We start from the raw sequence: 19,405 nt of genomic DNA on the forward strand, positions 1-19,405 counted from the left end.
ATAACATAACATAACATAACATAACATAACATAACATAACATAACATAACATAACATAACATAACATAACATAACATAACATAACATAACATAACATAACATAATATAATATAATATAACATAACATAATATAATATAATATAATATAATATAATATAATAATATAATATAACATAACATAACATAACATAATATAATATAACATAACATAACATAACATAACATAATATAATATAACATAACATAACATAACATAATATAATATAATATAATATAACATAACATAACATAATATAATATAATAACATAACATAACATAACATAACATAACATAACATAATATAATATAATATAACATAACATAACATAACATAACATAACATAACATAACATAATATAATATAATATAATATAATAAAATATAATATAATAACATAACATAACATAACATAACATAATATAATATAACATAACATAACATAATATAATATAACATAACATAACATAACATAATATAATATAATATAACATAACATAACATAACATAACATAATATGATATAATATAACATAACATAACATAACATAACATAATATAATATAATAATATAACATAACATAACATAACATAACATAATAATATAATATAATATAACATAACATAACATAACATAACATAACATAACATAATATAATATAATATAACATATGTTTATAAAATAATATAATGCCAAGATTATTTTATTGCTCCTTCTAGATCAAATATAAAGTAAAACATCATTGTAACCTCTTCACCATATGATGACATTCTTCATGAAAGTTTGAAAATAAAAAATAAAGAGTGAGGGGAGGAGAAAAGTAGGGCACATCTGGTTTTACTCACAGAGCAGTTTGTGCTGACATGCACACAAGTCACATGAAGGAGGATTCAAATGTTTTTGGACGAGTACCAGCTTGCCGTATGTGTGCAGTAAAAGTTTCATACACTCGAACCAATCCATGCGGCTCCCTCTAAAAATAAACAGTCTCTCTTTCCCCGCCTGTATGTCTGACGTCATGCGTAAAACTCCTGCCAACTTTCAGCAGGATCAAAATCTAGAGACGCCCCCTATTCTTTCTCCAAGTCAACAGGAAAGTCAGTCGAGAGGAGCGAGACGGACAGAACAAAGCATGTCCAGCAGTCTCCCAGCACAGAACAAGATGGACAAGCAAAAGCTGAGGCCTGAGATCCCTCCTCGGGTGTCCAAAAGTTCAGCTCAGCGCCTCAGCAGAGATCTGACCTGCTCTATATGTCTGGATCTCTTCAAGCAGCCGGTCTCCCTGCCCTGCGACCACACTTTCTGTGAAGCCTGCATCACCAGCTACTGGAGCGGCCCTCGTGTGAAATGCCAGGCTGGATCTGGGTCTTGTCCACAGTGCAGGAAGGTGTTTCACGGTCAGAGCTACAGGCCGAACCGCATCGTGGCCAACATCGTGGAGAGCTACTGCCAGGGCATGGAGGAGAGCGGGGTCCGGCTGGGGGCTGTGTCTGAGCCGGCTCCTACCACGCCGCTCTGCATGCGCCACAGAGAAGAGCTGAAGCTGTACTGCGAGGAGGACCAGGAGCTGGTGTGTCTGGTGTGCGGGATCTCCCAGGACCACCGTGCTCATACGCTGGTCTGCGTGCAGGACGCGCAACAGAGGTACCGGGTAAGAAGAGAAGCTTCAGAAAACAATACACAAAAATTAAAGGGGTTGGTGTAACTTTGTATGATTGATTGTGATATCCATTTCTACACATATGATTTGAATAGTTACTTCAACTTAATTTAGGCAAATGCACTGTAAAAAGGGATTACTTACATAAGTTGCACGAGTGGACTATACTTTAGTCCACTATTAACTATACTTTACACGTGTATAAACTTGATGTAACATGAAACTGTTACAATTATTCCCTTGCAACTGAGGTACCAAGTATGAAGTGGAGCTCCTGAAAACAATGCCAAAAAAAGAAAATATTTGGTGTAGCTTAGTGAGATGCATTTCCACACATTTGATTTGAATTATGCTAATTTAACTTAATTTAGGCAAATGCACTTTAAAAAGTGATTCCTTAAAAAAGTGAGTAAACCCATTGTGTTGAAAGTAACATGTTGACTATACTTTAAAAAAGCATGTAAACTTGCTGTAACATGGAACTGTTAAGCTCACTCTTAAGTATTATAATTACGCAACAGAAGTACCAGGTAAGAAGTGAAGCTTAGAGAGTACTTTAAAAACGTAAGTAAACTTATTCTAACTTGAAACTTTAAATTAACCTGATTTCTATCATTATAAACATTTATCTTTTACTTAACAATTTTAAGGGTTACTCACTTTAAGCAGTCAACTAATTGCTTTAAAAGCAACAGGTGTATCCACTTTTTAAATTAAGGTCACTTAAAAAAGGGTTTACTCACTTTAAGTAAAGTCAACTAATCACTTTATAAGCAACAGGTCTACTCACTTTAAATAAAGTCAACTAATCGCTTTAAAAGCAACAGGTCTACTCACTTTAAATAAAGTCAACTAATCGCTTTAAAAGCAACAGGTCTACTCACTTTAAACAAAGTCAACTAATCGCTTTAAAAGCAACAGGTCTACTCACTTTAAATAAAGTCAACTAATCACTTTAAAAGCAACAGGTCTACTCACTTTAAACAAAGTCAACTAATCACTTTAAAAGCAACAGGTCTACTCACTTTAAACAAAGTCAACTAATCACTTTAAAAGCAACAGGTCTACTCACTTTAAATAAAGTCAACTAATCGCTTTAAAAGCAACAGGTCTACTCACTTTAAATAAAGTCAACTAATCGCTTTAAAAGCAACAGGTCTACTCACTTTAAATAAAGTCAACTAATCGCTTTAAAAGCAACAGGTCTACTCACTTTAAATAAAGTCAACTAATCGCTTTAAAAGCAACAGGTCTACTCACTTTAAATAAAGTCAACTAATCGCTTTAAAAGCAACAGGTCTACTCACTTTAAATAAAGTCAACTAATCACTTTAAAAGCAACAGGTCTACTCACTTTAAGTAAAGTCAACTAATCATTTTAAAATCAACAGGCTTACTCACTTTTTTAAAGTTAAGTCAACTATAATTGCTTTAAAGCAACAGGTTTATCCACTATAAGTAGTGAACTAATCGCTTTAAAAAGTGAGTAAACATGTTGCCTTTAAAGTCAACTAATCATTATAAAAGCAACAGGTTTACTCGCTTTTTTAAGTAAAGGCAACTAATCGTTTTAAAAGCAACAGGTTTACTCGCTTTTTTAAGTAAAGTCAACTAATCACTTTAAAAGCAACAGGTTTACTCGCTTTTTTAAGTGAAGTCAACTAATCACTTTAAAAGCAACAGGTTTATGCACTTTAAGTAAAGTCAACTAATCGTTTTAAAAGCAACAGGTTTACTACACTTTTTAAGTAAAGGCAACTAATCGTTTTAAAAGCAACAGGTTTACTCGCTTTTTCAAGTAAAGTCAACTAATTGCTTTAAAAGCAACAGGTTTACTCGCTTTTTTAAGTAAAGTCAACTAACCACTTTAAAAGCAACAGGTCTACTCACTTTAAGTAAAGTCAACTAATCGCTTTAAAAGCAACAGGTCTACTCACTTTAAATAAAGTCAACTAACCTCTTAGAAGCAACAGATTTTTCAACTTTTTAAAGTAAAGTTAACCATAATTGCTTTTAAAAGCAACAGGTTTATCCACTTTAAGTAGTCAACTAATCAGTTTAAAAGCAACAGGTTTACTCACTTTTTAAAGTAAATTCAACTAATCGCTTTAAAAACAACATGTTTACTCACCTTTTTAAGTAAAGTCAACTATAGTTGCTTTAAAAGCAACAGGTTTATCCACTTTAAGTAGTCAACTAATCGCTTTAAAAGCAACAGGTTTACTAACTTTTTAAAGTAAAGTCTACTTGTCGGATTTGAAAGCCACAGGTTTACACACTCTTTTAATTAAATCTACTAACTGCTTCAAAAACAATAGGTTTGGTCATTTTTTGAGTAAAGTCAGCTTACCACATGACAAGCACCGGGACAGTATTTGAATGACAAGCTTTGTTCTTTTATTTTTGAGAGTGTGTACAGATCTTGCACTTTCGGTTTCAGCTGAGAGCTCAGTGTGTTTGTGTTGAACAGGCGTCTCTGACTACATCTGCAAACGCCCTTCAGAAAGAGCTCAACACAGCTCTGGAGTGCGAGAGAGAGACTGAAGAGGAGGTCAAGAAACTCAAGGTGAACTTAAGACTTGCAGCACTCCAAAAGTAATTGGACTCAGTGGTGTTTTAAAGGATACACTTTTAAAAATAAAACTTCTTCATTGGCATGGATGGTTTCATTTATGTGAAAGATGTAAAACATGGAATAAAAAAAAATAACTTTTTAATTTATGGTTTACAATGCAAATTCAATTAGATCAATTTGTTTGGTAAACAAAGCAAGTTTTCTGTATATCTACTAATAGACAGAAAAAACATGACTTTACAAACTGTATTGTAATACATCTTATAGTAATTTGCATATTATTCAATAATATTACTGAAATTAACATAAAATAGAGCGAACAGATGTTTACACACATTTAAAAAAGTAAACAAATAGACTCAATGATACTGTAGGCTAAAAAATATGTGGAAATTCTGCATGTGCAGATTCTGTGTGGGCCTACTTAATGGTGCTTTTCACTTTAGGGTACTGTGTGGTTCAGTATGGCTCACTTTTGGGGGCTTTACCAATGAATTCTGAATGTAATACCTCTGGTACTTCTAGGTACCACCTTGGGTGAGGTTCCAAGTGAGTCGTACCATTACCAAAACATGACGTGTACACACTGCTGATCAATGACTGGTCTGAGAAAATTGTCACTGCCAGAATCATATGTAAATAGTCAGCAGGCACCGCTCAAGAACACAATGCTACCAGCGCAATTATTGTGATAATCCAACCCATTTAAACCCACGGCTACTATAGTTGCCAAAGTTCATCGTTGGCATTTTCCTAATTGTTATCCATGTTTAATTTCTCAATGACATACAAGCCATCAATCAAATAAAGACTGCAAGAAAGAAAAAAAGCAGGAGCTTTTGGCGGACTCGAACCAATCGCATGGATCGAGCATGCCGTTGTTAATATTAGGAGGAAAATAAATATGTCTATGCGTTTTAATATATTTTTTTTTTGGGGGGGGGGGGGGGGGGGGGTGGCATGGGGGGGGGCATTGACAGGAAAGCATGGGGAGCAGAAAGAGGGGAAGGATCGTCATAGGACCGCGAGGCAGGAATCGAACTCGTGTCGCTGCGATTACCGGAGTGCATATGTCGACGCACTAACCACTACACCACTGGAGCCGACATAACTATGCTTTTTTGGAGTCAAACACTTTGGACAAAGCTTGAACAACATTAAGACCTCGCAAAAACGCGATTAAGTCTTAACACTTTTTAGTGGTCTTAATTTTCTCATTATTGATTTATCAACTTTTAATCTTTTTTAAGACCCCGCGGTCACCCTGAGTACACTATAAATCACTAGCATAACTGTAAAAAACCCTTTTTGGTTCCTCATGGCACCTTTTCTTTTAAATAAAGAGCAATAATGTACTTTTCATTTCGTTGTCAACCAAGTGGTTTCTTCCTCTGAAAACAATAGAAAATATTTTGAAAAGAAGCTGGTAACCAAGCAGTTAATGGTGGCCATTGGTGGCCATTGTTTCTTTTGCTTACATTGGAGACAGGAAAAAAAACATTCTTTAAAATATCAGAAGAAAGGGCCTCATACATGTTTGGAACAAGTAAAGTCTGAGTACATGATGAGATGAATTTCATTTTAGTGAACTGTTCCTTTAAAACCTGCTTTGCTTTGCTGAGTGATTCATCAGCTCCCCACCTAATTCTCTGCGGTGGAAAAAACAATGCTGACCCCATTCTCACAATACAGATCTCAATACAGATTTTCCTTAGTGTTCTGTGGTAACCAAGAAAGATAGATAGCAGATGGTGGAATGGCTGGAAGAACACTGACAAAAAAATATACCTTCCAATAAAAAAAAATAATAAACTAGTACAAATTATGTATATAGCTTAAAACATAATTATTAGCTCTCCTGTGAAACTTTTAATTCTTTTTAAAATAATTTCCAAGTGATGTTTAATGGACAGAAGATTTTTTTCAACAACATATATATATATATATATATATATATATATATATATATATATATATATATATATATATATATATATATATATATATATATATATATATTTCCAAACATGATAGTTTTAATAGGCATCTGTGGGTAGCACAATTGCCTCACAGTCGCTGGTTCGAGCCTCAACAAGGTTATTTGGCATTTCTGTGTTTGCAAGTTCTACACGTGTTGGCGTGGGTTTCCTCCAGGTGCTCTGATTTCCCCCACAAGTCCAAACACATGTGCTATAGATGAATTGGGTAAGCTAAATGTCCATAGTGTGTGTATGAATCAGTGTGTATGGATGTTTCCCAGTGATGGGTTGCAGCTGGAAGGGCATCCGCTGCTTAAAACATATGCTGGATAAGTTGGCGGTTCATTGGCTGTGGAGACCCCAGATTAATAAAGGCACTAAGCCGAACAGAAAATGAATGAGAGAATAGTTTTAATAATTAATTTCTAATTAATACCTTTTGTCTTTGTCATGATGATATTTCATAATATTTTAGATACTAGATAGCAAAATACTAGCTTAAAGGGCAATTTAAAGGTTTAACTAGGTTTATTAGGTTAACTAGGCAAGTTACGGTAATTATGCAGGTCATTGGACAGGTCAGTGATTTGTTCTGTAGAAAATCTTTTAAAAAAAAATGAAGGGGCTAATAATATTGACCTCAGCTGTTTTTATATGTTTTAAAATACAGTATTTTTTATGCAAACCAATCTAAAAGAAAAGACTTTCACCAGCAGAAAAATATAATCCACAATACTGTGATAAATTACAGTGCTCTGTTAAACATCTTTTTAATTAATTAATTTATTTTTTATAATAATTTTTTTAGGGGTTTTTTACCTAAAGCAGAGCAGAGGGGAGCAGAGATAGGGTAAGGGTCGGCAAAGGACCTCGAGCTGGGAATCGAACTCGAGTCGCCGTCAGCACCTCTGATGCTATGTGTCGATGCAATAACCACTAGGTTACTGGCTATAAAATGCAGTTTTGCAGTTGTGTATTTTTTATTTGAAATGCACTGTCAATCAATCAATCAATTTCTGATAATTGAGATGATTTAATGAATCAAAAGGTTTATTTATCAACACTTTATCCTCCAACACTAGCACATCCCATTCTAAACTGTACTGGTTGTGTTTTCCTTATCCTTTGTTTTTATATAAATACAGTTGAAGTCAGAATTATTCGCCCCCCTGTGATTTTTTTTTTGATTTTTCATATAATTCCCAAATTATGTTTAACCATAATATTTTTTCTTCTGGAAAAAGTCTTATTAGTTTTATTTCGGCTAGAATAAAAGCAGTTTTAATATAAAAAAAGCTCAATATTATTAGCCCCCTTAAGCAATTTTTTTACTATTGTGTACAGAACAAACCACTTATACACAATAACTTGCATAATTACTCTAATTAACCTACTTAAGCCTTTAAATGTCACTTTAGGCTGAATACTAGCATCTTGAAAAACATCTAGTAAAATAGTATTTACTGTCATCATGGCAAAGATAAAAGAAATAAGTTATTAGAAATGATTTATTAAACCTATTATGTTTAGAAATGTGTTGAAAAAAAATCTGAAATTAGGTAAAATTAATCAAAGAATTTAAATTTAACAGAAGGGCTAATAATTCTGTATATAAAAACTTGCTACATACACGATATTAGATTAACTGAGATGAACCGCCAACTTATCCAGCATATGTTTTACACAGCGGATGCCCAGCTTCAACCCAGTACTGGGAAACACCAATACACTCATTCACACACACACACACACACACGCACACACACACACACACACACACACACACACACACACACACACTCAAACACTACAGCCAATTTAGTTTATTCAATTGACCTAAAGCGCATGTGTTAGGGCTGTGGGGGAAACTGGAGCACGCGGAGGAAACCCACACCTACACGGGGAGAACATGCAAACTCCACACAGAAATGTCAACTGGCCCAACCGAGGCTCGAACCAGCGACCTTGTTCCTTAACAATTAGTCCAAAAATCTTTAAAAAAAAATTCCTCATCAATTACTCAAAGTGTTTCCAAACTTTTAAACAAGATTTTCTGGAAAATGTTGAAAAAAAAACAACCACTGACGTCTATAGTAGGAACAACAACAACAACAACAAAATACTATTAACATGAATACATACCACTTTCCTTCCTAATCTGCAACTGCCTCTCTGGCTATACCACTAACTGTGCCCTCTTTCTCTCTCTCTCTCTCTCTCTCAAAAAAAAAAAAAAAAAAAAAATTTTACTAATGCTTTGCTTCTTAGAATTTACACACCTGAAACTTGTCTATAGCACTTGTTCACTGCTGCTATTATAGTTGTGTAAATTGCTTCCTTGTCCTCATTTGTAAGTCGCTTTGGATAAAAGTGTCTGCTAAATGACTAAATGTAAATGTAAATGTGAATACTATGAATACTTTTTAACAAATGAGGGGTGAGTAATTATTGACAAAATTTTCCATTTAAGTTGCTTAGGATGAAAAACTATCTGTTAAACAAATGAATGTGAATGTGAAATGCTTTGACACCTGATCTCCCGGTTGTCAGGATCACACAGCAGACCTGAAGCAGAGGATCGAGGCTCAGTTCAGCGAGCTCCACCAGTTCCTCTACCAGGAGGAGAAGCTGCTGCAGGTAGGCATGGGACGATGACCGGTTTCAACATTTACCTGTTTGGAAAAGTCAAGGTTTTAATACCGGCAAAATATTCTGTTTTATATTTTATCCAAGATTATCATACCGTCAGAATCTTATATGAGCACGTATCTACCTGCAGGTGAAGCTGAAGACGGAGGAGCGCAGAGAGCTGATCCGGCTGGACGAACACAAGGCTCTGCTCAGTGTGGAGATCTCACGCCTGCGCAGAGCTGTGAACGATATCGAGGACAAGCTGAGCGAGCAGGACCCATACACACTGCTCAGGGTGAGGACATAGCACACACACATACATAAACACACGGTTTACACTACATAGGCGTAATGTATTTTATACTGGAATGTAATTTATCACAGGTGTGCGATACGTATATCGTATATACTGTTATCGCGATAACAGTAATTCAGCGATTTATTGTGCAGCCCTAGTAAAAACTGCTTATTATTAATTACAGGAAACTTTTGGCAAAATTTAAATATCAAAATACCTTGTGACAATTTTACGTGTTTTGATTTACAGTAAACCACAGTAATATAGTAACTAAGTCTAGCCATGTCATTATACAAGTATGTGTCCCTGTAAACCACATATACCTGTACATACACACACTGACCCCTGAGCACTTTTAGCTTTTGGTCATTGTGGTAACACTTTACTTGAAGGGGGTGTTCATAAGACTCTCATGAAACCTTTATAATCATGACTCAATTATAATGGCTTTAATGCAATCATGTTTATGACAGATTTATGACAAGCTTTTTTTGTCTGAGACATGTCAATTTGTCATGACAAAGGTTGCATTCGAAATTGCATACTTTGCTAGTATATAGTATGTGAAAAACAAGTGAGCCAGTAGTGTGTATAAATTCATTGTATTGGAAATACAGTAGGCGAGAAATACTCAAATGACATAGTACTTCTGGACAGATTTTGTAATTTGCATCCATATATTGGATTTTTTATATTTACCATTGCATCCCAATAGACCAGGGGTGGGCAAACTTGGTCCTGGAAGGTCGGTGTTCTGCAGAGTTTAGCTCCAATTCTGATCAAACACACCTGCTTGTAGATAATTAGTGATCTTGGAGACACTGATTAGCATGTTCAGGTGTGTTTGATTAGAGTTGAAGCTAAACTATGCAGGACAACGGCCCACCAGGACTAAGTTTTCCCACCCCTGCAATAGACGCTATGCCACGTGGGAGAATTCATGAATGTTTGTGAAGCAACACAACTGACACAGCTAGATCCCTTGATATTGACTAATGGTGGATGTAGTATGTTCGAATTCCATCCATACTATAGACCATTTTGAGGGATGTAAACGATAACAATGGTCCAAATGTATTTCCTGTTGTACATTTTTATTTTTCATAGCTTCCAAAAAGGTCCACATATTGATAAATGATGTTATGAAAGCTGTTTTAACGTTAAGATATGATTGAATTGCTTCTTGTTACAGTTATGAAATAGTTTGACAACAAGCAGGAATGCTCATGGGCCAAAATGACATCACCACATTGAAATAGTCTTTACAGAACTTACTTTCCTAATGGTCGTGTAGTAAATTGAAACTCAAATGCAGTACCCACTCGAGTAGCAGGTGATTTCAGATGCAGCCAAAGTTATGATGTATTTTTAAATGTCAAGACATCTCAAACAGTCATCTTTGCATTTAAAAAGACATAACACATGACACTTAATGACAGTTGTCATGAGCTTGCATTAAATCTCCTTCATATTCATCATGTGTCTCGTGTCATTTCAGTCTTCTGAATGTCCCCTTCTGGTATAGTGTTAGCGTGATTTTGATGGTAATGAGTAGCAATGAGCGTGTAGATACTGCAGTAGAGGAGGAACTTCAATCATTCAACTCCACAAACTCACTAAACCAGCCTTTAAACAGAGACACAGTGATAAATAATGTGATCTATAATAAACAAGATATATATATATATATATATATATATATATATATATATATAGTCAATGGTTACAAGCTCCAATATTTTGCAAAATATCTTCTTTTCTGTTTAACAGAAACTTTTCAAAGAAACTTTTCATTTTTGTATAAACTCTCTTTATGACATGTTATGTACAATGTTATATCAATATGGGATAGTTGACCCCGAAATGAAAATCCCATAATTTTGTTCTGGTGAAAACAAAAGACATTATATCGAATAATGTTTTTATGCAGAACAAAAAATTCCACATTTTTGGAACAAGTTAATATTGAGTTAATGGTGACAGAATTTTTATTTTTGGTTGAATTATTGCTTTAAGACATTTATAAATTTTCCTTCAGCCTAGTCCCTTTATTCACCAGAACATGCAAACTCCACACAGAAATGCCAACTGACCCCGCCAGAATTCGAATCAGCGACCTTCTTGCTGTGAGGTGACAGTACTAATCACTGAGCCACCCTTGAAGAATACATTTAAAACTAAATAAATTAAAAGAACATTGTTGATAGCACGTCTTAATCCCTTTAAAAGGATAGTTCACCCAAAAATGAAAATTTACTCACTATTTACTCACCCTCAAGTGGTTATAAACCTTTATGAGGTTCTTTAATCTGTTGAACATTGAAGAAGATATTTTCAAGAAAGCTGAAATCCTGTAACCACTGACTTCTATACAACAAATACAATGGAAGTCAATGGTTACAGGTTTCCGACATTTTTCAAAATATCTTCTTTTCTGTTTAACAGAAGAAAGAAACTCATAAAGGAAACAAGAAACAAGTAAAAGATGAGTAAATGATGACAGCATTGTAATTGTTTTGGTGAACTATCCCTTTAAGACATGTTATGTACAATATTATATTGATATAGTTCACCCCAAAATGAAAATTCCCATCATTTTGTTCAGTTGAACATAAAATACATTATATTGAACAATGTCTTCATTTAGAACAATATAAAAAAGCTCAAACTGGTTCAGAACAAGTGAAGGGTGAATAAATGATGAGAGAATCTTCATTTTAAGGTAAACTATCCCTTTAAGACATGCTATGCTCGACGTTGTATTTCTATTAGAAATTACTATTCTAGTTCACCCCAAAATAAAATTCTGTGAAGTGGAGGGTGAATAAATGATGACAGGATTCTCATTTTTGAGTGAACTGTCTCTTTAAATGATAACGGCAACAGTTAACCGGTCAGTGAGATTTGATCACTCAGATCAACACAGGATTCAATCTAATGACCTCACCCGCGCAATAGGAAGATAATGCCATTAGCTCAGCGCAGGGGGATTTTCCAGATTGGCGGATAAAGAAAGGAGAGTAGTTCACTTACAAAACACTGATCTCATGTGGAAAACTTGTGGCCCTCGAGCCTCCGCCGCTTTCACCAATCTGCTCTTTCCTGTCTTTCTGCAGAGTATTAAGGGTCTGCTTCAGAGGTGAGTGGCTCTTGTCCATTAAAATGCTCTCTAATGTTTTGATGAGGATCTGCGTGAATTGTTTTGGTGTCTGGGCTTCTGTTGTTTTAAGCAGGCAGCCACCCAAGTTTGAGAGGCCGACGCTGACGCCGCCCAGCCTGTGCGAGGGCCGATTCGCCGGGCCCCTGCAGTACAGAGTCTGGAAGTCACTCAAGGGCAGCATCTATCCAGGTCAGAGAAAAGGAAAAGATAAATAGCTTTAAAGGAAGAAAAATATACAGTTGATATGAAATTATTCACCCTCCTTAGCATTTTTGTTTTCTTAAATATTTCCCAAATGATGTAAAAAAGAGCAAGGACTTTTTCACAGTATTTCCTATAATATTTTCTCTTCTGGAGAAAGTCTTATTTGTTTTATTTCAGCTAGAATAAAAAAAAAGTTTTTTTATTTTTTAAACACCATTTTAAGGGTCAATATTATTAGCCCCTTTAACCAATATTTATTTTTATAATTGTCTACAGCAGTGGTTCCCAACCTTTATTTTACCTGAGACCCCCCGAAAAATATTGTAAGGCCCCCCTCCACATTTAATGATATTATCACTCATATAAGTTTGCAGTAGGTATGACAAAAAATGTTGTTTTGAAACAAACGGTATGTTAATTACTATATCTATGTTTATGCACAAACAATAGCCTACTGTAAAATATAAAAGCAAAACATCAGTAGGCCATTTGTGTTGGGTACATCTTATGGTATTGGGGATGAGTTGTCTGCAAAAGTCCTATTAATTTGGACTGCCTCATGCATTCGTTAGCAAGAACTTTGGAGCAGATAATACACTTTGGCTAGGTCAGGTACTCTTTGCTTCAAGAAAATGGAATAAAACCATATTTCAGGTAACTATCTTGGTATTTCTTGCATTTCGTGTTTCCAGTATTGCTAGCGCTGCGACATGAAATGTTTGGAGCTCCCTCACCTGGGTCCAGTATGCTTGGGTCATTACTATTAGCTGCTGAAGGCAAATCACTGAGACTTGATCTTTTTTGTGGTGGACAAATTACAAATTTGTGGTGGACAAAATACACCTTCCCCAACCCTAAACCCAACCATCACAGTTATTTACGTCTGCACCTTCCCTAACCCTAAACCCAACCATCACAGTTATTAATGTCTACACCTTCCCCAACCCTAAACCCAACCATCACAGTTATTAATGTCTACACCTTCCCCAACCCTAAACCCAAACATCACAGTTATTAATGTCTACACCTTCCCCAACCCTAAACCCAAACATCAGTTATTAATGTCTACACCTTCCCCAACCCTAAACCCAAACATCACAGTTATTAATGTCTACACCTTCCCCAACCCTAAACCCAACCATCACAGTTATTAATGTCTACACCTTCCCCAACCCTAAACCCAAACATCACAGTTATTAATGTCTACACCTTCCCCAACCCTAAACCCAAACATCACAGTTATTAACGTCTGCACCTTCCCCAACCATCACAGTTATTAATGTCTACACCTTCCCCAACCCTAAACCCAACCTTCAGTTATTAATGTCTACACCTTTCCCAACCCTAAACCCAAACATCACAGTTATTAATGTCTACACCTTCCCAACCCTAAAACCAACCATCAGTTATTTACGTCTGCACCTTCCCTAACCCTAAACCCAACCATCAGTTATTAGTCTACACCTTCCCCAACCCTAAACCCAACCATCAGTTATTAATGTCTACACCGTCTCCAACCCTAAACCCAACCATCACAGTTATTAATGTCTACACCTTCCCCAACCCTAAACCCAACCATCACAGTTATTAATGTCTACACCTTCTCCAACCCTAAACCCAACCATCACAGTTATTAACGTCTACACCTTCCCCAACCCTAAACCCAACCATCACAGTTATTAATGTCTACACCTTCCCCAACCCTAAACCCAACCATCACAGTTATTAACGTCTACACCTTCCCCAACCCTAAACCCAACCATCACAGTTATTAATGTCTACACCTTCCCCAACCCTAAACCCAACCATCACAGTTATTAATGTCTACACCTTCTCCAACCCTAAACCCAACCATCACAGTTATTAACGTCTACACCTTCCCCAACCCTAAACCCAACCATCACAGTTATTAATGTCTACACCTTCCCCAACCCTAAACCCAACCATCAGTTATTAATGTCTACACCTACTCCAACCCTAAACCCAACCATCACAGTTATTAATGTCTACACCTTCCCCAACCCTAAACCCAAACATCAGTTATTAATGTCTACACCTTCCCCAACCCTAAACCCAACCATCACAGTTATTAATGTCTACACCTTCCCCAACCCTAAACCCAACCATCACAGTTATTAATGTCTACACCTACTCCAACCCTAAACCCAACCATCATAGTTATTAACGTCTACACCTTTCCCAACCCTAAACCTAACCATCACAGTTATTAATGTCTACACCTACTCCAACCCTAAACCCAACCATCACAGTTATTAACGTCTACACCTTCCCCAACCCTAAACCCAACCATCACAGTTATTAACGTCTACACCTTCCCCAACCCTAAACCCAACCATCACAGTTATTAATGTCTACACCTACTCCAACCCTAAACCCAACCATCATAGTTATTAACGTCTACACCTTTCCCAACCCTAAACCCAAACATCACAGTTATTAATGTCTACACCTTCTTAATGTTAATGTCTAAACCCAACCATCACAGTTATTAATGTCTACACCTTCCCCAACCCTAAACCCAAACATCACAGTTATTAATGTCTACACCTTCTTAATGTTAATGTCTAAACCCAACCATCACAGTTATTAACGTCTACACCTTCCCCAACCCTAAACCCAACCATCACAGTTATTAATGTCTACACCTACTCCAACCCTAAACCCAACCATCATAGTTATTAACGTCTACACCTACTCCAACCCTAAACCCAACCATGATAGTTATTAACGTCTACACCTTTCCCAACCCTAAACCCAAACATCACAGTTATTAATGTCTACACCTACTCCAACCCTAAACCCAACCATCACAGTTATTAATGTCTACACCTAATCCAACCCTAAACCCAACCACCACAGTTATTTACGTCTGAACCTTTCCCAACCCTAAACCCAACTCTAAATCCAACCATCATGGTTATTATTGTACAGCCGCGAGTTGCGGAGGCTTTCATACTTGATGTGCTCGCCATACTGTTATTTGCAGGGGGCAACGCCGAGTATGCTAACTGTCATCGAGTTGCATGGTGGAGTTGCTAAATGAATTAATAAAATAATATATCAAGTGAATTGGTTGTGGATGAATTTGGAGAAAACTCTTGAAAACATTTGGTGAAAATGTTCCGCCATCTTTCCAACAAAATCTCATAGTAACATCTCGCATGGTTCAATGGGATCTCGATAACTGCTAGTTATGCCTTAAACTTACTACAAGTTACACCCCCATTTTGCAGTCCGCAGAGAGATACACTTGAGCAAAAGGGCACATTTGGATCAAAGCCTAAAAGGAGCCGTTTTAAAGAGTTGTTATAAAACAGTATTTGTGGGATATTTTGATCTGAAACTTCACGTAGTAACTCTGGGGACATCAGAGACTTATTTTGCATCTTGTAAAAATGGGCAAAATAAGTTCCCTTTAGTTCTCATAGAGATAAACTAATGTAAACTGTTTGGAAAAAATCTAATTTCTTTGTGTGTCCAGACACAAACCAATTAATTTAACATAATTGTTTTTACAAGTTTAAGTAGACTGAACAACAACAATTAAGCCCCCCACTCCCCCCCTGACCCCTCCCCCGCCCCCTCCCACCAAAAAAAAAAAACCTCCAAAAAACTTAAAAATTGTGTTGATATATGAAATATATTGTGTGGATATTGGTTCAAAACAATTCCTACATGTTGTCCCAACACAAATATATTAAGTTAACTGTTTTTACAAATTTAATTTGACTGAATATAAAACAATTAAGTTGTCCCTAAAACGCTCAAGAATTAAGTTGTTTCAGCTCATTTTAAATAAGTAGTTTGAACATTGAAATAATTAAGAATTAGACATCTAATAAACTCTCCTCTCCTGCATTCTCCCCTTCTAGTTCCCTCCGCCATCACGTTTAACTCCAAAACGGCGAATCCTTGGCTGAGCCTGACCTCTTCTCTGACCTGTGTGAGATACCAAACATTCAACAGCAGCGTTCAGGACAATCCTCAGCGCTTCAACGCGGCGCTGTCCCTCATGGGCGGTCAGGGCTTCACTAAAGGCCGCCATTACTGGGAGGTGGAGGTTTACAGCAGCACTGTCTGGACCGTCGGCGTCGCCCGTGAATCTGTCACCCGGAAAGGCGTCATCAACACCATGCCTGCAAACGGCTTCTGGACACTCTCTCTGTCGTATGGAGTTCAGTATATGGCCGGGACGTCTCCACCAACGCTGTTGTCCCTGGAGGAGCCGCTGGCCAGGATTGGTGTCTATCTGGACTATAAGAGAGGCCTGGTGTCCTTTTATAATGCAGAGAGCATGACGCACCTCTACACCTTCAGGGACACATTCACCGAGACCCTCTTTCCATACTTTAACCTGGGCTTCCTGGATAAAGTGCACGAAAACGAGCCTCTTAAAGTGTTCATGCCAAAAATCTGAATTTTTTATCTTGCTATATATTCATGTGTATTATATGTAGATGACATTTTTATATAAACGCTAGGCTGGTCCTAGATTTTCTTTATTTTAAAAGGGATTGTTCACCCCAAAATTTTATTTAGCTCATTATTAATTCTCCTCATGTGGTTTTAAACATTTCTGAGTTTCTTTCTTCTGTTGAACACATTTGAAGAATGCTGGTTGATAGTATTTACGTAAGAAAAAACAAATACTATGAAAGTCAATGGGTGCCAGCAACCAGCATTCCTCAAATCATTTTTTTTTTGTGCAATAAACTCAAATTGGTTTTGAACAAGCAAAGGGTGTAAATAATGACAGAATTGTAATTTTTGGGTAAACTATCCCTTTAATCGGTCAGTTACTCATCATGTTGTTATATAGCTAAAATATTTTTGTTCAACTTTGGATTATGAAATCTGTGAGATTTCTGTTCCTCCACTGAAAATCTGTTCATCCATGATGCTTTAAAGCAGTCATTAAGAGATAATATGATCACTTTATTAGATTAACTCATTTAATTTAGGACCCAATTAACATTTAACCAAGTCAAATTTGTAATGTTTTTCATACAGTAGAATCTGTGTCCTGTTTAATTGATTTTTCACTGAGGTAAATATAATGACTATCATTCATTTTCATGATGATTTACTGAACACCACAGTCGAAGACAAGTAAATACAGTTTATATAACAACATTTGATTACATATTAAAATATTATATAATATTAGAGCCTCAAAATACTAATTGCTATAAATGCTATAAACTTGCCTTGCCTTGCCTAATTAATTGCCCTTTGGAAACTGTCAATGTTCTTCAAACCATTTATAATAGATAATATATACACATATATCATTCCTCCTATAAATTTTAATAAATATGTTGTTTCCTTTTTACCTAAAAATGTTATGCGGAATGAGGATGGAACTTTTTCACCCATTACATTTTATTATTTCACCCCTGTTCTTTGACTAAAAAGGTAAAACTTATATTTTATGTTTTGTATATCAAATAACAAGTGTAAATGTAATATAATTTGATGTGGGACATCTAGTCTTTGACCTAAGAACAGTGAACATAAACATAAGCTAAGCATACTTGCTTGATGCTGGAGAACACAACTCATTGGTTATGCAGAAGCTCAAATGCGCCATGTGACCCATAAGAATGAACCTCATTGGCTAACATGACTGAGCTTCTGTGGCCAAATTTATATGCTGTAAAAATTCATGGTCAATGTTTAAACATGAATTATAAAGCGACCGTGGCTCTTCAGAACATCTCTTCATGTGAGGGGACAGAAATCTCTCAGATTTGAGTAAAAGTTTCTGCACATATGTGTCTAAAAAATGAAAATGTTATGTATTTAGGGCACAAAGATACGGACGACATTCTATTAAGCACTTTGTTTAAAATGTAAGACAATTGCTATCGTATATACTTTTTTAACAATGCATTGGGTTAGTAGAAGCACATGGAAAATGAAAACAAATCTTAAACATTGGTTGGACGCCATGTACTATGACCCTTTCCCACTTTAAAGCTGCTATATGTGATTTTATCTTGGACTGCTAAAGCAAATGTTACCCCAGTACAGATATCACTGCATTTGCATACATATTCTACACGTTCATGTTAATGTTATGTTATAAATCCAAACATTCATAAACAAATAGGTGAGCGTTTGTTATTAAGTCAGCCCCTGCTGGATGATATCGGAACTACATTGTTCTGAGAGCAAAAATCATAGACTATTATTCTGAAATTCCTTTGCATCTTACATTAAAACATGTTTTTTTGCAAGCAACGTATTATCAAAAATTATTTCCGTATATACACGAGATATATCCAGCTGCAGAACCGCAGAACCACACACGTTTCAGGCACACACAATCTAGCACACACGATTTAGGCATATATAATGGTAACTTAACTCCTTAGCATTATCGCCACCTAATGAATTTCACAAATATGGCTTCCCATTCCAGTCATTATTATTATTATATCGTAACGATCATTTTAACATCCCTGCAGTTTCTGAACCCAAATTATGTAAATAAAAATAATTGGTTATAGACACTTATGACTTTATTCAAGTGTCCACATACACAAAGAAAACCGTCAGACTGACACAATTTACATTGTATAAGCACTATACAAATAAAGGTGAATTCTAGGTTCTAATTGTAGAATTAAGTGTAATAAACTAATTGTGGATCTTAATATTATCATACTTGGTTAAAATCACTTTGTTGTAAAATATCACAAAGCAAACAATAATGTGTCACATTAAAATTAATTACTATAGTTAATCATTTAAACAATATATGATATAGTTATAAACTGATTATCTTAACTGATTATCTGATTATAAACTAATTTATTTTACTAAACTGTCACAGCT

The 19,405-nt window shown here is 35.8% G+C and overlaps 1 protein-coding gene across 2 annotated transcripts; it reads left to right on the top strand.

Moving 5' to 3' along the window:
• Positions 1 to 1,040: 1,040 nt before the first annotated feature.
• Positions 1,041 to 19,172, top strand: trim69 (tripartite motif containing 69). 2 transcript variants are annotated; one of them, XM_056467264.1, is made up of 7 exons: positions 1,041 to 1,688; positions 4,168 to 4,263; positions 8,802 to 8,882; positions 9,025 to 9,177; positions 12,297 to 12,319; positions 12,411 to 12,529; positions 16,438 to 19,172. In XM_056467264.1, exons 1-7 carry the CDS (start codon positions 1,044 to 1,046, stop codon positions 16,980 to 16,982), a joined length of 1,662 nt encoding a protein of 553 aa, XP_056323239.1. In that variant the 5' UTR covers positions 1,041 to 1,043; the 3' UTR covers positions 16,983 to 19,172. The 2 variants fall into 2 exon arrangements, with proteins under 2 accessions (XP_056323239.1, XP_056323240.1); XM_056467265.1 differs by having other exon boundaries at positions 12,414 to 12,529.
• Positions 19,173 to 19,405: the final 233 nt, after the last annotated feature.

Source organism: Danio aesculapii, chromosome 10 (genome assembly GCF_903798145.1).
Source record: "Danio aesculapii chromosome 10, fDanAes4.1, whole genome shotgun sequence".
Taxonomy (NCBI): Eukaryota; Metazoa; Chordata; class Actinopteri; order Cypriniformes; family Danionidae; genus Danio; species Danio aesculapii.